Source organism: Daucus carota, chromosome 2 (assembly GCF_001625215.2).
Source record: "Daucus carota subsp. sativus chromosome 2, DH1 v3.0, whole genome shotgun sequence".
NCBI classification, from domain to species: domain Eukaryota; kingdom Viridiplantae; phylum Streptophyta; class Magnoliopsida; order Apiales; family Apiaceae; genus Daucus; species Daucus carota.
In genome coordinates, this window is record NC_030382.2 from 53,575,575 (window position 1) to 53,595,345 (window position 19,771).

The 19,771-nt window shown below is 33.2% G+C and overlaps 1 protein-coding gene across 2 annotated transcripts; it reads right to left on the minus strand.

Annotated features, from left to right (window-relative positions):
- Positions 1–143: 143 nt before the first annotated feature.
- Positions 144–15,442, minus strand: LOC108209420 (alpha,alpha-trehalose-phosphate synthase [UDP-forming] 1). Of its 2 annotated transcripts, none has more exons than XM_017380317.2 (18): positions 15,258–15,442; positions 13,961–14,360; positions 13,651–13,748; positions 13,155–13,543; positions 12,598–12,712; positions 12,378–12,479; positions 11,094–11,244; positions 10,040–10,128; positions 8,664–8,712; positions 7,963–8,063; positions 6,850–7,037; positions 5,418–5,535; positions 4,670–4,846; positions 4,476–4,598; positions 3,202–3,289; positions 2,955–3,085; positions 2,760–2,858; positions 144–799 (listed from the first exon to the last, which is right to left on the minus strand). In XM_017380317.2, the coding sequence occupies exons 1-18, from the start codon at positions 15,306–15,308 to the stop codon at positions 407–409; spliced, it is 2,862 nt and encodes a 953-aa protein (XP_017235806.2). In that variant the 5' UTR covers positions 15,309–15,442; the 3' UTR covers positions 144–406. The 2 variants fall into 2 exon arrangements, with proteins under 2 accessions (XP_017235806.2, XP_063944289.1); XM_064088219.1 differs by lacking the exon at positions 15,258–15,442 and adding an exon at positions 14,538–14,643 and having other exon boundaries at positions 152–799.
- Between the last annotated feature and the right edge of the window lie 4,329 nt (positions 15,443–19,771).

Genomic DNA, 19,771 nt, shown 5'->3' on the forward strand with positions numbered 1-19,771 from the left:
GGAATACATGTATAGGTCAAGATCAAGTTCGTTACGTGAAACCAAACTTTTTACGTTTATTATAAGAACATTACTTTTCGTCTCATCAAAGTGAGCTTGTCGACCTTCGAGAAGCAAGTCATGGAACTAAAGAGAGAGAGATATAAAGACGGACAGCTAAAAATTTTTAATCGTTTATTTCAAACCCAAGTGACTTGGATGAAACTCTCTCAGGTGAAAGAAAATGCAGCTAAAAAGTATAATAAATTACCAAATAAAAAAAGCTGAGTGACGAAATCTGCATTTATTTTTTCACTCCTTCGCGCAAGACAAAGTTCAGCAGATGTCCATTATTTTTCGGAGAGATTCGGGGGTAGAGCTTCAGCTCTTGTAGGATAGGAGACCAACTCTTGCATGGAATCCATCCTTAGCTCTGCAGTGATTCTGCAAGTTCATCAAGCAGAGATGCAACATCTGCTGAAGAATTAAGAAGATATCTGGCACTTGAGCGCTTTCTTCCAACCGTAAAAGAGAAATAGTTCTCACTCTTAAGATCGAGGACAGATGAACCCTCGTGCACTGTTATTTTCTCACGCAATGCAGACCACCAACCAGTTCCATTCCCGTTTCCATTACTGCATGGTTTCTTGTCAGGGGCTGAAAATGGATGCTTTAAGCTGCTACAGGATATATTTGATCCTCCCTTGTTTGCAGATGGATGTGGAACCAATCCATTGACAGGACTGGGTGAATTCACTCTTGATATACTTGGTGATGGAGCAGGGAGCTCTGGCTCGAAAAAAGTATAGATGTCCTCGTCCTGGATAAAAAACAGAAACATATAAAGCTATGTGGCGGTGTATACACATGGAAAAACACAAGTCCTATGTATTTCCTTACCTAGTAGTTGAGCAGTTATCGAGCAGCTTGACTTATAAATATTTACAAATTATATTATATATATTGAAATGAGTGAAGCAAAATTTTTTACAATCTGGAACAGGTCAACATTTTTCTACGCAAATAGCATAATATTTCTTGTAGATGCAAGGATCCATCTACAATACTGAGATGCTTATCTTATACTGCAAACCGCATATGCATTAAAGAGAGAAATCATGGTGACATAGCATTAGAAAAGTAGTGTAGCTTGCGCATTAGGATCAGTAGATACTAGAAGAATGAACAAAATTTATGATATATACAGAAGGGTAGGATATCTATACTATAAAAAGCCAACATAGATTTAATTTGTAGTCGTACAAAATTTTGGTTAGATTTTTTTGGTTTAGGCATATTTTATTGACTTACCCATTTTACCCCTACTAAAAATATAAAGAATACAATTAACAATCAATCTCTTATTAGATTCCAAGCCTTAGTTGATAATTCAAATTTTTTTTACAAACAGCAGCAAAGAATATCACGGCATCCAAGTATCAGTCTCCCTCTCCATCACACATACACTCAGCATAACAGCATTCGCATACAAAGAGGCAAAGAAATAGCTAGATAAACTTAATAGTTTTTTGAGTTTTAATTGTTATTTTTGAGTTTTAATACATTATCCTTAATATAATTCTTTTTAACTCTAATTTATTATACAACAAATATCTTTTTTTATATGTATGAAGATATATACGAAATATGAAAAATCTGATTTAAAATTAATTGAACAATATATTAACACATATTAATAACAGAAAAAAATTCATAAATTTTTTGAAAAAAATTCATAAATATTCATAAATATAAAAATTCATAAATATAAATATTTTTTCAAAAAAAAAGAAAAAAAATATTCATAAATAGATAATAAATTGTAAAAGTTAAATTTTTATGAGAAAATATAATTAGTTGGTTAATATAATTTAATTAAAATTCAATTTATTAATACTAAAATACTAATAAAATGATGTTAAAATTTAAATTTATAAATAATTAATTACGAACTATATATGCGCCCGTGCTTCGCACGGGTTAAAGGCTAGTACTATAAAAAGCCAACATGGGTATAATTTGTAGTCGTACAAAATTTTGGTTTGGTACACTCCTCTGAAACTAAAAGTCTGCGACATGTAGATATCTATTAAACAGTTTCATATACTAAAAACACTCCTGATGTATATTAATATCTTTTAAATATAATTTATAATTAGTTGAAAAAAGGTGAAACTATTGTTAATAACATATATTAATATAAAAAAATACTTATAAATAAATGTATAACTAATTATAAATATACAATTTTGAATATCTTTTGTCTAAAATACATATAAATAATTGAAAACGCTACTTTTTAATTATAACGTATTCTACTCGAAATTTAACTCTAACATGTTATATTTCATTACAAATATGAACCATTACATAACATATGAAGATATATGATATATGAAAATTTTGATTTAAAATTAATTGAATAAAAAATGTCACATATCAATATCAGAAAAATATTTATAGATAGATAATAAATTGTGAAAGCTAAATTTCCGTTAGAAGATATAATCAGTTGGTTAATATAATTTAATTAGAATTCAATTTATTAATACTAAAATACTAATAAAATGGCGTTACGATTTAAATTATAATTAATAATTTAAGAATTATATACGCGCCCGTGCTTTGCACGGGTTAAAGGCTAGTATATGTAAAAGACAACAATCATGTACTACGACAGAAATGTCTGTCATTGTAAGTTTTCTTAAACCGGGAAATGTCACAACTTTAGTTGAGACTACTGAACACAAACTACTATATTGGCAATAGCAATCACATACCTTTGGCAGAAAGTGGCCGATACACAAAACATAGTCGATAGGTGAGTTCACATCTTTGTGATGAACTATTTCTCCCAATATTCGATCGATTGCAGCCCCCTGATCAGCGTGAAAAAGGAAAGGCATAACAAACACACAATTCCACCAGATCCACAGGAAGGAAAACAGATACTAAAGAGTTAGAAAGATAAGCACCTTAGTCACCCCAACTGCACGGACCTCCACAGAACGGCCACCTTGAACAACTTCAACAGAAGCATTTGAGATTGGACCTGTCCAAAGATGCTGCAACATATCCTTTGATTGAAGCCTTCCAAACTCAACATCTACATGTACCATTAAAAGGGGAATTTGCAAGCAAACATTACGAGATCGTTAACAGATAGAGATATATTGATGCGATGATAAAGTCAGAGCGGGATAACAGCATAAATGTTATTACCTGCGTACTTGTAATTCCAAACGAGTGAAGTCTCACGGAGCTCGAAGTGAGAACGGGGTGTCCTCTCAGTGAAATACTCGAAAACATGCTGAAAGTTTTACATGAAACATGGCTTTTAATAGGGTAAACTGACCAGAAACTAACACTTTTAATAATATTACAATAACTGCTAACAATCAACTAGTTGAACCAGTGCAAACTCTAAATTTAACGACACAACAATATGTCGGTCGAAGGCTAACAATTTTCTGAAGCTCTTTAAATTTTCTGTCTTAACATTGAAATTTAAAAAAGCATATGACGACTAGTGCCCACAGTTGAATCATCCTGACCCGTGATTCTTGAACCCACACACTGCAATCAAGTGGATTTGTAGAAAAATTATCTATTCGGCCAAATTATATGCTTCTCCACATCTTTCTTAAAAAATAAAAAAAATAAAAAAATAATTAAGCTACAGTTCTAACACCTCAAATCCTACCCCCAACAAAGAGAAATATTCAATTCAAACTGAATAACTAAACTCTAAGATGCAAAATCAAGAATGTATATGTATCTTCAGATAATACAGATATTGAGTGAGCAGCGAAGAAATCCTTTAATAAGTCTGTTAATGCTATAGCAGAAATTCTAAGCAGTAAGCACCTCAAGAATTGATCATGTCATGTGCAAAGAACGTTGATTAATTTGGACTCCTCCTTTCTTAACTACGAAACAGATTGGAAGGGGCCATAAAGCCCCTCCCCAATCTATCTTAAATTATAGATCTTGCCTTGATCCTGGGCCGATCAACCAAGTCATTCCCTGTTTTTCTGTTCCTGGCATGAGAAAGACGCACAGAAGAAAAATGTCCTGAGAGCGGAGGATCCGCTGAGAGATTGTCTTCGCAGGGTATATGTAGTGTAGAGACATAAGTTAAGAAAATGAAAGATAAACGAATAGGTTGCTCTTTCAATATGGTCAGAGTGTTGGACTGGGGTCTGGGTGGAGTTGAGTCAGTTTGGGTCTAACAAATTATAGTTTATCAAATTTATTTCCAGCCTTGTATGCTTTTTCCTAAAGGTTCATTTCTTTTGTTGAAACATACCGTACACATGCTTTTTATATCAGATTAGTTACAGATTAGAAGTGGTTTTAGCTGATATAAATTCAAGTAGTTGACAGTCAGTAATTTTTGTCAAGTTACAAGATTGTTAGCTTCTGGTCCCTCCAATGACCAACATTTCATTCACCCCTTCTCAATTTTGAGAACATCTTAAGATTATGTATTGTACCTTCACACTGTCAACCCAGTCCATGTGCAGATTTTCTGGCATTGTTGTCATCCATTCTCCCTGCGTAGAACGTAAGAACATGCCATGCTCTGCTGCCAACCACATATTGAATTCCCCGAAGTTCTGCAGGAGTAATCAGTCATCAACATGTACAGTTATCTAATCTTAAGGATATTCTGGAAAAATGAGATCACCTCATCTAAGAGACTCCTGTCACTTCCACTAAGGACCACAATCGTAGTCCTTGGGTCATCACATAGCTTCTTCAATGGATCTTTTAGATCAGGGTGCAATTTAAGCTGCATTTCTGTGAACTGGTCAATCCTTCTACCATTAGCATCTACTGTTTCAGTAAGTGTTGCATTAAACCCCTGCATAAAGCATCTTCCATTTAGAAAAGGACAACACTAATTCAGATGTAACTTAAATTCCCCTTTTTGTAATCCTGAGAGCAAAATTAACTGAAGTCAATATATATAGAATGCATGTAGTAGAGAGAATTAACGGTCATGCTTGTGCATGGATTCCGACACGTCTTGTTTATGAAATAAATATACCTCTTTCCACCATTTATTAAAAAATGTTCAGTAGCACCCAATGATACATTTTGAAAGCTACAACATAGCTGAAATACTGAAGTCTTTTATAAAAATAATCCCACTTTAAATTGGTTCAAAGTGTTAGCAAATTCACAGATCTCTCTAAATGGATATGGGCACCATGTCCACATCAAATGATCAAGTTGATATAAGCAAAATGTGCAGTGACTCCACATATACTTTCTATTTAAGTTCAATTTATAATACAACAGATTAAACCACATAATGGGTGTTTTGGGGCTGGGAGGCGGGAGAAAAATGGATAGAGCCTCAACGAATATAATCAGTAAACAAAACACCATGGCACAATGTATATTAATATTATAAAGACAAGATCGAGTACCAGTATAAGTAATCGGTTATTTGACTGGGAAAAACTTTCAAGTACTTTAATACTTTGAATTGGTGGTGGAATTTGTTTTGTTCTCAGCTGAGCTTCAACCACGGTATCATTGAGTTCACTAAAACAGATGAAAAATGAGAGTAAGGCATTGAAGAAACATATGTAGGAGAAAGTCATAATTCTATGAAAATAGAGGAACATTTGCAGGAAAACTAATATATAATTTAGGTAAACACAGCCAAACAGTCTTAGCCATAAGGTCTTACCTGTGTAGTAACACCAGTTGCTCCTTACCTTTGGGCTATTAGACGTTATCAAAGAAATAATGGTATATAACTGAGAGGCAGACTAGCATCCACATAGCTTGCATCTATCTATTTTCTTTCTTCATTTCATTATTAACATATGCTATCAACAACACTAAGTCATAATCTAGCTAATAATACTATGGAGTGACATATAAACTTAGATATTGCCCAAGTTTCCTTTTTAACTGACATCACAACATAATTAGATTTGTTAGATATTGCAATTAAAAAAATTCGCATATGCACCATAATACACATAAAATCATCTTTTGCTTGTGTTTGGAGCTTAGTTATGAATCCCGCATACAAGTTTAAGGACCATAGGCAAATGAATATTGGTAAGGCACCAACTTTATATAGAACAAAAATCCTTTGTAGTTACTGAAGAGTGTGTTAAGCTACTGCTAAAAGATTACATATAAGGCCAAATTCGAGGTCAATAGCCAGTCAATAATGCTTGCTCATATAGAACTACATAGGACAAACCCCCCGTAAAGTAGGTGTCTAATAGAAAATGAAGTATATGACAGGAAAACATTCATGCAGGGGATCTTAAGTTATTTGGTAAAAAGATTGGATATGTAAATTTCCAGCATCAGGAACAGGAGAACTAATAAAACTATATTCATCTGACTTGTGCAGAAATCAGAAGCTATGGTCCTACATATGCATTTCTAAAGTTTTACTATTCAGCTACAATTACCAATTATTATGAACTGAAGCTGCAAACTTGATGGCCATATAATGTTGCACAAAGAATAGGTTTAGCTGTAATAGATCAGTAGTACTTATTACTTAAACTTAAGACATCAATATGACACTAGAAGAATAGATTTAAAAAGCAGTGCTGACAACAAAATTAAGTATGTAAATTTGTTTCTCATAGTTTGCATCATAGCTACAAACAGATTATAAGAAACTATATCTACAGAGTAACACAAAAACTTGAACTTGCAAGAGATTGATTATTTCACACCGGACCCTCAGCCTCATGCATACAAATCCTTCATCTAATTTTAGTTAACACTACTGTATAATCAATTGCAAGTCCTTGAGGTCAAATTACAAAAGCACCAATTTGATATTATAGTATTATGCTACATTCTAGAATGAACTGGCTGTACCTCACAAAGGTTTCGGCCCACTCTTGGGATGTATGAGTGGTAACATGCATGAAGTTGTGGTGGTGCCGTTTCTCCCTCTCATCAGCTGGCATGTTTAATGCATAACCAATTGAAGCGGCAACTTCAGTAATGTTCCACGGGTTCACTAAAATTGCTCCAGCACCAAGAGACTGTGCTGCACCTGCAAACTAGAGATAGAGTATCCATAATCATTGAAAGAGTACCAAGTACATAAAGCATACAGTAACATCTAACATCATACTATTTAATGAAGCCAAAATGTGAAATACTTAATAATGAGATTCGTAGCTAATTTCCCTGGGACTCATAAAGTTATAAAAAAGAAGGCCAACCCTTGTACTATTTTCCCTGGCTATACAAAAGTTGATACCAATTTTTTTTTTAAAAATACACCTATAAGACAGTGAATTATGTCCAGCAACACTATTAATACATGAAGTGGTACAACTTTTCCTAGGCCTTGGTAGTTTCATCTCTCAGGCCCACATTTATGTTAAAATGAAGGACATCAAGTTGGGTAAAAACCAATAACTCTCAGTTGTCTTAAGAAAATTATTTGCAAGATTATTTTTTCTGTCACATGATTACATGTTCCTTTATTTTTCAGTTTCACAGTGATTGTTTCTTCCAAAATTGAAAGTGCAGTGACTTACAAAGATTTGGACTATACATATAAAAACAATGGCGGATCTGTAATTGGAAAGCGGAGTCACTCATGATTTGCCCCCACTTAGACAATATGATGCAGAAGAGTATGTAGTACTAGCAAAACTTGCAACAATTAGCTTCAACCTAGCAAATTAAAGGTACAGTTCTTTCTGCCATACTAGTACAATGGTTAATTCCACCTTTTTTGTACTATATAAACGTGATATCAAATTCCGTCCCGTGCTTCATTATTGCTACTCAAATCACATTTTATTGCAATATAATTTTGGATATTACACAAGTACTTTAATACTATGAATCTGATTTGTTTATTACAACCACTTTTGTTGTATAATCCAAGAACATAATTAAATTCCTTAAACGTTCATCGTAAAAAGTAAAACTTGATACATTATAGGAAAAAGTGAGGATTAATTAAATTACCTCACTTAAAATTAAAACTCCTTTCTTTGATGCCTGGCACGCAACATACTCATAGCTGACAAGGTTCATTCCATCTCTGAGGGATGTAACAAGTGCTACGTCTAAACAAAATATAAAGTGAGATAGAGAAACAGTGTAAATGTCAACTTGATATGTATATATATATTAGGCAGGCCACTATAGTACGTCACAGAAATAACTCCGGGTCAAAGCTCAAAGCATTTCGGGGAGAACCAGATAACTCTGGGTTACAGTAAATCTTCATCAATTGTGGGGAAGAAAGATATTAGTTGTTAATGATATAGGGTTAAAGTTAATCAAATTACGATATAAGCCCCATGTCATCGTCTCCTCAAAGACTTCAAAACTGTTCATCATATGGCTGTACATTCGTAATTGCAATGAGATATCCTCGAGAAATAATCTGACAAAACTGTACGCAAGACTTAGTGTGACAGTTAAGTTCCGTAAAATGTAAGAAGGGCCTATTTGTATAGATTAAGTGTGTAGCGAGACTAATTAGGAACCTAGTCAAATCACTAGTTGTCCGTCGTTGACTCGATTTGGTGACATTATACACTGAAAAGGTATTTTGATGCTAATAGGACACAGGTTATTTGAGGCAAACTAATTATTTAATCTTGCACAACCAACATGTCCAGACCAAGTATATTTAGGGATTAGGGCACAAATTGAGTTACCAGTTACAGCATAGAGTGCACACAATGCATGAAAGTCGAGGGATCTATCCTGTAAAATAAGTAAAAGATAACTTCATATCATTCCACTATCCATTGAAATCAATATTTTTAGCAAAAAAACATTTAAGATATATGACATGCTGGACAGAAAGTAAACTTGCAATTTTACAATGGTGCTAACAGACATTTGAGCCGCATAGCTTTATCACTTCCATGATATATTAAGAAAGATGACATTAATTACAATAGACATGACTCGTAAGAAGTAATAAAGGAAATAACAGTCGATAGGAAGCTGTCATTTACAGGTTATCTAGATTCGTCAAAATCTTACTTGGGCTATTTATCAATATTAACGGTGATATGTTGGATTGGTGAAGATTGAATTTCAATATCAAAATAATCGGGTTTTATATCAAAGTTTCCATCATTCTCGCCAAAAACTATCAATTGACTACCCGATCTCCATGGGGACTCATATTAGCCACTAGAATTACTATATATATATATATATATATATATATATATATATATATATATATATATATATATATATATGGGTCGCGCTCAAGAGAGAACCAGTCCTTAAAATAGAACCATAGAGCACTAAGGTTCTGCTGCAGAACCCTAAATTTTAAATAGATTGTTAGGATCTAAATCTAAATACATGTTTTTTTCATGTGTTTTCATCGTTGTGTGTGTTCAAAAATAATTTTAAAATATGATACATTGATATTGACATTTTTTGTATGTGAAGTTCTGCTGCAGAACCCTAACTAATATTTAAGTTCTGCTGCAGAACCCTACCTAATACTAACTAGAAATAAGGTAAGGGTTCTATGGTTCTGTCTCTAATGGTTGTCTCTTGAACATGACCCTATATATATATATATATATATATATATATATATCCCTATTTTAAATCTTGAAAAATAATTAACAGAAAACTTAAAGGAATCCTAATCAGCAAATGATATGTGAGCCACATGGATTACAAAAAAAACTAGAACTAAAGATTACAAAGAAATATAAAAAGATTGTAGCAAACGCATCATCTGTTTGTTAACTTTTTCATTAATATTCAATATTTAGCGGAGTGATATATAGTGATTATGGTGATTTAAATGAGTCCTTGATGAAAATGGTGGGCACTTTGATATATGCCCCAAAATAATCTACACCTAAGAAAAAACATAGTTGTGAAAATGTATCTGATTTGGATACAGCCAAAATATTAATTACAACCCTTCAGTGCTGAACTGATAAAAGAAAGACCTGAACTGTGCTGAGTTTCAAGTATGAACAAGTAATATCTGCAGGTTAATAAAATAAGATCATTTAAGGGGATTCATTTTAATTGGAGTGAATAGACAAACCAAATGATGAATTGGAACAGCTGTAAGAGTTCCAAATCTTCCATTAATGCGACCAACAATTTCATGAACTTGGCATGTGAGCTTTTGATCTGTCAAAACCAATGACCACGAAAATAGTAAACATAAAGTAACAGACAAAACATTATCACAATATGGTAATAATTAATATTCATTCAACAATTCGATAAGCATTATAATAAGAGAATATAATGATGAGGATAGACAAAGCTTGAAAGCAAGAACAAGAATTGTTAATGTATTCGGGGCATCAGAAGAAGGAAACATAGAGTAATCTGAAACAACTGAAATAAATTTCTGCAGCCCAATTATTCCAAATAAACTGAAGGCTTAATCTGCATGGTGCATGATCTTTGTTTTCATTTAAATTTTTTACTTGGCATAGATGAAGCTTGTGTCCTCTACAGACACAAACCTTATATAGCCCTTGCCAGATGGCCATATTTGAAGATCAAAGCAATGGCGAAGTCCGCAAATTTTCAATTTGATCTCCTAAAAGCAATACGATCCATGTGTATTAAAGTTGGATTTCAAATTGGATCACTGATTGGCATGAAATGCAAAAATAATAGTAGATTTGATCTCTGAGTTCATTTGTTTAAGACTACTGTCTTCAAGTCTACGTCTAGAAACTAACCATAGTATTGGTTATCTTACTTCCATACATATGATATTTATTCAAAAACAAAAAAGATATGCTGTACACAAACTTATTTCTGCTGATTGTCACATTCCTCCTGTCATTCAAAGATGAATCCTTAATGCTATACTGGACAGTCAGGGTAAAGTTAGCAGATTAAGTTCATCTCCAGATATCCGACAAAACCATGTGATGCTTAGATTCAACCCCCCCCCCCCCCCCCCCCCCCCCCCCAAAAAAAAAAAAAACAAAAAAAACTTCTCGTCTTTATCCGTTTGAGGTCAGTAAAATAATATGACTCCAAGCCATCCTACATTCTCAACTTGGGAAGTCACACATTACCTCCTATTTAGAATGATGAAAAAGCTTCAAGAAAGTAATTGTACAGGAGCTTACATTCAGGAACATCTGTTCTTGTTGGAACTGCAATTTGAATTAAAACAACTTTGTCACGCCAATTTGGATTTTCTTCCAGAAATTTTTCAAATGCCAAAATCTTCTGAGGAATGCCCTTAATCATATCAAGACGATCAACTCCCAGCATTACCTGCCATGCATCACAGTCACCATATGAGATCATAAATTATCATCATTTAGGCTTGAAATAAGACTCGAAAGAAGATAAGAAAAAAATGACTGTGTAATGGCAAAAATTGTGAAGGCATACACTGGCTATTTATTTTAGTTGTTTATTCGAGGGGTAGAGGAACCAAAATCCTCACCTACAGTGATCTGACGCACCATATGGCAAATAGAAATCACCTCTAAAATCATGAATATTGAAGATTTGCTACAAGAAATGGACAATGGGAAGAGAAAACCACCTTTAAAAGACCACACTACCCAGAATTGACTAATTGAAATGAATGACTGAACCAATGATGGCAGAAGTTTAAGTGCAGGACACCTAAAAAATTTATCCCTATAATAAGAGAATTGAAACAAGCATTATATATGCCTCCCCGTTTAAGTAGACTGCCTTGCTCCAAAATTGCACCTCACTTATAAAGTATGGTTAAGGGCTTTAAGGCATGATTTTTGTTTCTGCATCAAAAACGTCTTGTGCTATTCTGTATAGCACTTATTCAACTTTATATTAACAAAACTACCAAATTGATAGAGCAAATAAATTAGCTTATAATCTTGTTGAACATGAAGGTGCACTGGAGTTCTCCGTGACCTTCCTATGGTGCTATAATGAGCGGTGCTACATAATGCATCTCACTTAAAAAGCATGGAAAAGGGTCTTAGTGTTTCTACATCTGAAATGTCTTATGCTAAACATCTTCTATGAATACCTTATTTCAAGTGAATTCTATAGATAGCAACATTCTAAAAACATTTTCGATTTATGCACTTAAAATTTCGAAAATATATTAAACACTGATCTGAATGAAGGAAAAAAACCCTGGCAAGAGAAGATAGGTGAACAGAAGGTAGAGGAAAGAATAGACTGCAGTAATATAAACAATCCCCTCTGAACAGAGGTGGTTCAATACTGTAGCAAACAACAATAAACAAAATTAAGATGATATTATGTTATAGTTATGAGTTTTCATGGTTACCCGAAAGCAAAATACAGAAACTGAAAATTAAGCTCAATAGTTTCTTTCAAAGTTAAAGATGCAGTTCAAGTAGAAGCTAATCGTCAAAAGGAACCAACAATGAACAAACATCAACCTTGCGACCAGCAAATCTTTCTTTCAGTTGCTGAATATCATTCCTCACTTGAGGGAGTTCAAGAGCTCGAATAAACCGATCAGAATCTATCCCAATAGGAAACTGCGATATGAATTTTATAGTCAAAGTACGTCTCACATGACAAGGATGATTGTTCTAGCTCCACAATCACTATATCTATAGAATATTGAACGAATATTGCAAATCAAAAGGTGCATACCGCAGCCACACGTGTAAGCTTCCCATGATCCTCCACTCCATCAGGTGTGCCCTCAAGCCCAAGAATACGAGTACAAGCACTTACAAAATGCCTCGCGTAGTCATAAGTGTGAAAGCTGATAGACATAGAATCAGTTAATTATTTTTCAACACAATGATCAATGAGTTGCAGCAAATATATCAAGTCATGCATTATAAATCAGAAAAACACGATAACTTCAGAAGCAATTGGAATAATTGCTAATGAAGTTATGTAGTACGCAAATTAAAACATTCTGTTCCTGAAATTGTCTGGTCAGGACGATAGATAAAAAATTACAAGTTATTGACAGCTTGTCTCACTTTCAATGCCATGGATTAGAATACAAATTATCCTATTCTTTTGCTTGATGATTAAGCCTCCATTTTAGCCTTGGAAACCCGTGTTATAACAAAGTTAATATTATGATCAATAAGTAATTGGTAATAATATACTTTCCTTGCAATTAATAGGTCCATCCCAGTTATATATAGGTATATAATATAGGAAGAAAATGAATATGAGATCTAGAAATATACCCCACTAGATCAGCAGCAAGTACAGATTTCAGTAACTCTGACCTAGATGGCAAGGTCCTGTGAATTTCAGAGGAAGGAAAAGGTGTGTGCAGAAACCAACCAACTTTCATGTTGATGTTGTGCTCCTTAAGGCATTGGGGAAGAAACATTAGATGGTAATCATGGCACCAGACAACATCACCATCCTCATAATGCTCGTTGACCACATCTGCAAACATTTGGTTGGCTCTCCTATATGCATCAAACTGGGACTGAAAACTACGGGTTGTGGCAAGGCGATCTTCTTGTGGCAGTCCAAGATAATGGAAAAGAGGCCACAAGATGTTGTTACAGTAGCCATTATAGTATTGATGAACAATCTCTTCATCAAGGAAAACTGGGATGCACCTCTGCAATCATTAAGACAAATTTTAGGACAATCAAACATCCAGTATTATTGAGGCAAAGACTTTTAGACAGATATAAACAAAATGGTACAAGACTGAATGATAGACACCTTCTCAGCTAGAGCAAGAGTAAGTGATTTCTGTCCAATTTCATCGGGTACGTTTACACCAGCCCATCCAATCCATCTGGTTTCGAATTCATTGATGCCTTCAAGCAACGGTGCAGCAATTCTTAGCATGCTTATTGGTGGTAAAAAATACATATGCATATGTTATATGCATTGACATTAATATCATAATATTAACCTAAATGTATGGTTGCACATTAAAATAGCCGTTATATAATATAGAAAAAGGAATTGAAGAACAAATATATGTTGTGTAAAGTGCAAATCCACAATAACCTGAATAGATGCTTACCTAGAAGTGCACTGACTAGCCCCCCTACACTTACTTCTAAGGCCCATGAGTCTTCGCCCCTTCTGTTTGCAGATACAGGTAGCCGGTTAGCAACAACCAACAACCGTTGTATAGGAGGCCTTCCATTTTGCATATATTGTCTAGAGTCAGTAAGAACTTTTGGCAATGCAATTCCGTCCAATAGCTGTTCAACATCAAGCCACTCGCCACCAACTAAATTTTGCCCGTCTTCAACAGTACCATTATCCCCTCTATAATCTTTTCCTTCCTCATTCACATAGAGAGACCTATTGGACCTCCTGACTTCTCTTTCCCTTAGAAGCCTATCCAGCCTAGTCCTGAGTACGGCAGAACTGTGATTATAATTTTCGAAAGACATATCTCTAGTCTGCAATTCAGCCTGCACATTATAAATTCCTTGGTACGTTAGTGCCAAACAGTGATAGTTCTAAAACACAACTGAATTCCTACAATAAAGTATTGTGCTTCTTGTTGGCACTTTCTAATGAAAAAAATATACTATTAAATTGCAGAAATATTGAGTAAAGAATAAAGCTATTGTTAAGAAATACATAACTAAAAAAATCTTGACATCATTGTAACTGTAGTCTATAATATTTTGAAGCAAAAACTCATATTTGTCAATAAAGGTCTCTTTCTGCAACTTTTTCTTAAGATATGGTCTAAATATCAATCAGCAAAATTATCAATAATGGACAAAACCACTATTCCAAACTTATCAATAACAAGTGTCACTGTCATTCTACTTGCACAGAAATTAATTATCAGCTAAAAAACACTACACACTGGTAACTCATCATCTTTATTAGTAGAAAGTCAATAATCATAATATGGATATTCAAACTTTATAAACTGAATTTATGATAAACAGAACTACCATCCTGTTCCCAAACTCTTACTAGAACTTGAGCACCGGCCTTACATAGCAACTTATTATATCTGGAGCATATTTTTATAAATAATTTCAGAAAAGCAACAGTGCAAAGTACAATCAAACATTAAAAAAAAACTACATAACCTAAAGCAATCACTAAAATAAATTCCTTTCCTTCATCATACCCATTAAAAGTAAAAAAACTTTAATTTTACACACACATGAGAGGGAGAGGGAGAGATGGTGGCATTAATAAAAACAGATGTAGCATAACACAAAAAGAGAAACACAGTCCCTAAACAAGCACAATCCCAATTAAGTACATACTAAAATCTGACACTAATACTAACAAAATTCACCAAGAAATCGAGATGGGCATGAATCAAAACAACAAAAGATTACCAAATCCTTCTGCAAAATGTTGATTTCTTCAGAAGACTTGACCTTCATCATATCAGTAACAGTAAAGGACAAAAGAAACAATAAAAAGAGGCAAAATTAAAACAAAAAGAGAGCAACCCATGTAGAGATGAAAGAATGGGAGGTCTGTATCAAGTGGACAACATTTTGGGTGGCTGTCGAAGAGGATAAATAAAAATCTCTATATCTATACACCGATGATGACGAGTATCTATCCATGTTTAGATAATTAAAGAAAGTTGTACAGGAATATAAATCTTTTCTTCACAGCGAGAGAGAGAGAGAGAGAGATTCAGAGAGAGAGAGCGAGCGAGAGAGAGAGGGTGACAACTCATAAGCCACAACACAGACATAGATTCATTTCGAGATGGATACTAAACCTTTCTGGCCATGCAGATGCTGCTGCACTCTGTGTATGTTTCTAAATATATTTTAAGGTTGCCAGTGACTCACCAATATAATGGTCACTAATTTTATTTTCATCTAATTAATGACATTTTTTTATTATTTTAATTACGATATTTTTTTTCTGGACATACATGAATCGAGATTTTTTTATGTATTTGGGGAATATTTTATGAGGTTCGTAACGGATTTAATCCGAGGGGGTGAGAATGTTGGGGAGGGGTGACAAGTGCAAAACGAGTGATGCTAGTAATGTGGAATATTGTTGTTTTGGGGAAAGCGGAAAACAATGTGTAAATATCTGGGTGTGCCTTTGAGATTTTGTACGTAATATTTAACTTGTTTTCTGGGTAAATTTAAGGACTCGAACCTTATCATGTGAACCTTTTTGGCAGGTAAACAAATCACACCCCCTTGCCCACATTGGGTTTTCACCTTTTTTTTCATCCTCATCGAATTAAGCCGAAGCATCATTTAGAAACCGGATGGGGGGACTGGGTGACAGATACGAAATCAAAGTAATCTAGAGGGATTTCTGTAATTTATGATTTTCTTTTTGTTATTTTAACGAACAAATGCCACTCATGAAATTTTGTGAGCAAGAATTTAGCTAAATTCTAGTAATAATTTTGATAGAGAAAGACTAACACCATTGACGTCATAATTAATTTAATTGGTTAGATTGAATCCTATCATATGGAGTTTTATTGGTCGTATTGAACTACGAAATATCAAATTTGCTTACGTTTTAATTTCTCAGACATTCAATTGGATCATACTACATCAAAAGATTCGGGTTTTTTTTCGTCGGGTTCAGACCACCAAAAACCAATTTTGCATACATTGTGTCCGCATTTCAGAAGATTAATTGAAACACGACAAATGAATTTATGTTATTCAATTAACACGTAAAATATAATTAACTACGTCTGAATGCGAAAGACAAATATAAATATACAATGATAATATTATTTGAGTATGTAAACAAACAAAAGATGTCACTATATAATTTTTAAATTTAACCCTTTTCAGTTAATATTATAAAATTTTAACTTTGAATGCCTAATCTAATTTAGAATATGTTAATTATAATTCATATTGTTTTATAATAATTTTAAAGTTCAAGATCTGATAAATTTATATAAATTTATTTCAATAATATAATATTAATTAATGCAATAAATGTAAAAATAACAAGGTTGTAAGAAATTTGTGTTATATTTGATGATAAAACCTGCTTAAACAAGTATGCTATATTTGATTTGTAAGTGGTAAATGTATTAATATTCAAAAATTTTAATATGTATTAATAGATCTATATTTTATGAGCTACTTGTACCTTAATTAGTAATATATTATCATGATAAATTAAATGATTCATTTAATATCTTTATGTCATTTAATATCTCTTTGATGTCATTCACTATGTCGTTCTTAACCCTTCAGCAGCGGCTCTTTGTCGCCTGAGATAACTCTTCGTACTTAAAATCATAGAATGTTCCAAGAATTGGATTGTTCATCCATTAAAAATGATACTTCAGCTCAATTTAGTATGTTGTGAGACGGTTGAGAGAGGTGGTAACAGTCACTTGAGACCATAAAACGTAGGGCTGTAAACGAACCGAGTCGAGTCGAGTTTTACCGAGTTCGAGTTCGAGTCGAGCTTTTTTCTAACGAGTCGAGCCAAACTCGATTATCTTATCGATCTTTTTTCTTGGTTCGAACTCGAGTTCGTTAACGACCGAGTCGAGTTCGAGTTCTTAACGAACCAAGTCGAGTCGATACCGAGTCGAGTCGAAACCGAGTCGATCGATAAAAATTTCAACTTTTTTTCTTTTCTTGGCTTTGATTTTGTCTACACACTTAAAAAATATTAAAAATTAAAAGTTTAAAATAAAAAGAACAAAAACCAAAAATCTTATTATTAATCCATTCTTTGAATAATATAAAAAAGATTATTTTTTAATGTATATAGCTTACTGAGTCGAGTTCGAGTTCGAGTTTAACGAGTCGAACTCGAGTTCAAGTCAAAATCGAGTCGAGTCGAGTCGGACATCTAAAAAGCTCGGATCGACTCGTTAAGCTCATCGAACATATTTCGTTGGTCGAACTCGAGCTCGTTAACGAGCCGAGCCGAACCGAGTCGAGCTTCTTACCGAGTCGAGTCGAGTTTCTTAACGACCAGCTCGGTTCATTTACAGCTCTAATAAAACGTTTCAAGAATTGGGCTCAAATTAATATGTTGCGAGACAGTTGAATACATTATCACCCTAAATTGTCTATATGTATTAATAGATCTATATTTTATTAACTACTTGTACCTTAAGTAGAAATACATTATCACCATAAATTGTCTGATTAATTTAATATCTTTCTGTCATTTAATGTCTCTTTCGTGTCATTGACTATGTCGTTCCTAGTCCTTAGCAGTGGCTCTTCGTCACTTGAGATCTTGATGTCGACTTTTCGTCACTTGAGACCATATAATGTTCCAAGATTTGGGTTGTTCATCCATTAAAATGATACTTGAACTCGATTTAGTATTCTATAGACAGTTGAGAAAGAGGTGTTAGAAATCACTTAAGATCATAGAACGTTCTAAAAATTGGGTTATTGATCCATTAAAATGATACTTGAGGCTCGAATTAGTTTGTTGTGAAATAGTGGAGAAAATGCAAGCTAAGTTTTAATAATAATTTTGATGATAACAAAATTAATATTGTTAACGTCATATTAAATTTTATTTTCATTTTTTCTGAAAGTATATTAAATTTTTATTCGTCATATAGAACTGCATCATATTTAATAATTCAATATTGGTCAGATTTTGAACGACGGAGTACCAAAATTACTTATATTTCAATATTTCAGATATAGAGTGGAACATCGTACACCAGAAAGATTCGCATTTTTTTTGAAAATGATTTGCATATTTTTAGTTAAATTCAAACCATGAAAATTCAATTTATGTTGAATCAGTGTTTTACGGGATGAATTTATGTAAATATGTTTAGAAGAGAGTATTTTAAACATAGTTAAATTTACATAATATGTTTGATAAATTTAAAATTTATTAATGAGAATAATTTATTAAATATGTTTGATAATTTATTAAGTACAGTAAAATTAATACATTATTAATGTCGGGGTCACATTTTTTAATTTATCTAGATATTTAATTATTTGAGATTAAACATGTATTGTCACTATTATAATAGGGTTAAAAATGGGGCAGGTTCGGGGCGGGGACTTCATTTCGCAGCCCCGCCCCATATATATTTTTCTTGCCCCGTCCCCGCCCCATTCCCCGCGGGGATATATTTTTAATCCCCATCCCCGTCCCACCGGGGATTTAATATAATTTCGTCCCGCCCCGCCCCGCTGCTATAATATTACACTTTAAATGATTACTTTAAAATTTAGTAATTTTTTTTCAGAATTTAATAAAAATATACGAGACATGTATATTAAAAGCAAAAAACTAAATATAATAGAAATCAAAGAGACATGTTATACATTGTAAAATTATAGTTTTGTGTATTATAAAATAATAATATTAAATATAATAAATATATTATATTAAATATAATTATTTATTTATATTAAATATATGTGGGGCGGGGCGGGGAATCCCCGCGGGGATTCAACAAATACCATACTTGCCCCATATTTTGGCGGGGCAGAAGATCATTCCCCGTCACTACCGCATTCCCCCATATTAGCGAGGCGGATCTGCCCCATTCGGGGCGGGTTGAGGCGGGTTCCTCATTTTCCCCACCTCATTTTTAACCCTACTATTATATTGAATTTAAAACTCTGTAATTGGAATATTAGAAAATTTTATCATTCAAATATTAATTTATTTTTGATTATTCTCTTTATTTGAATATGTTAGTATTATTTTTGAATATATTTAAAATTACTATATTCTTAAAATATTTCAAAGCAAGAATATTAACGTCTTATAGAAAGGAATATAAAAATAATAATTTAAGTGTGTAGTTAAAATTAAGAAAACGTGAAAAAAGAAATCCAAGAGAGGGAGAGGGTATTTAATTAATAATTAAGAATATTAATTAATCCATGGTACT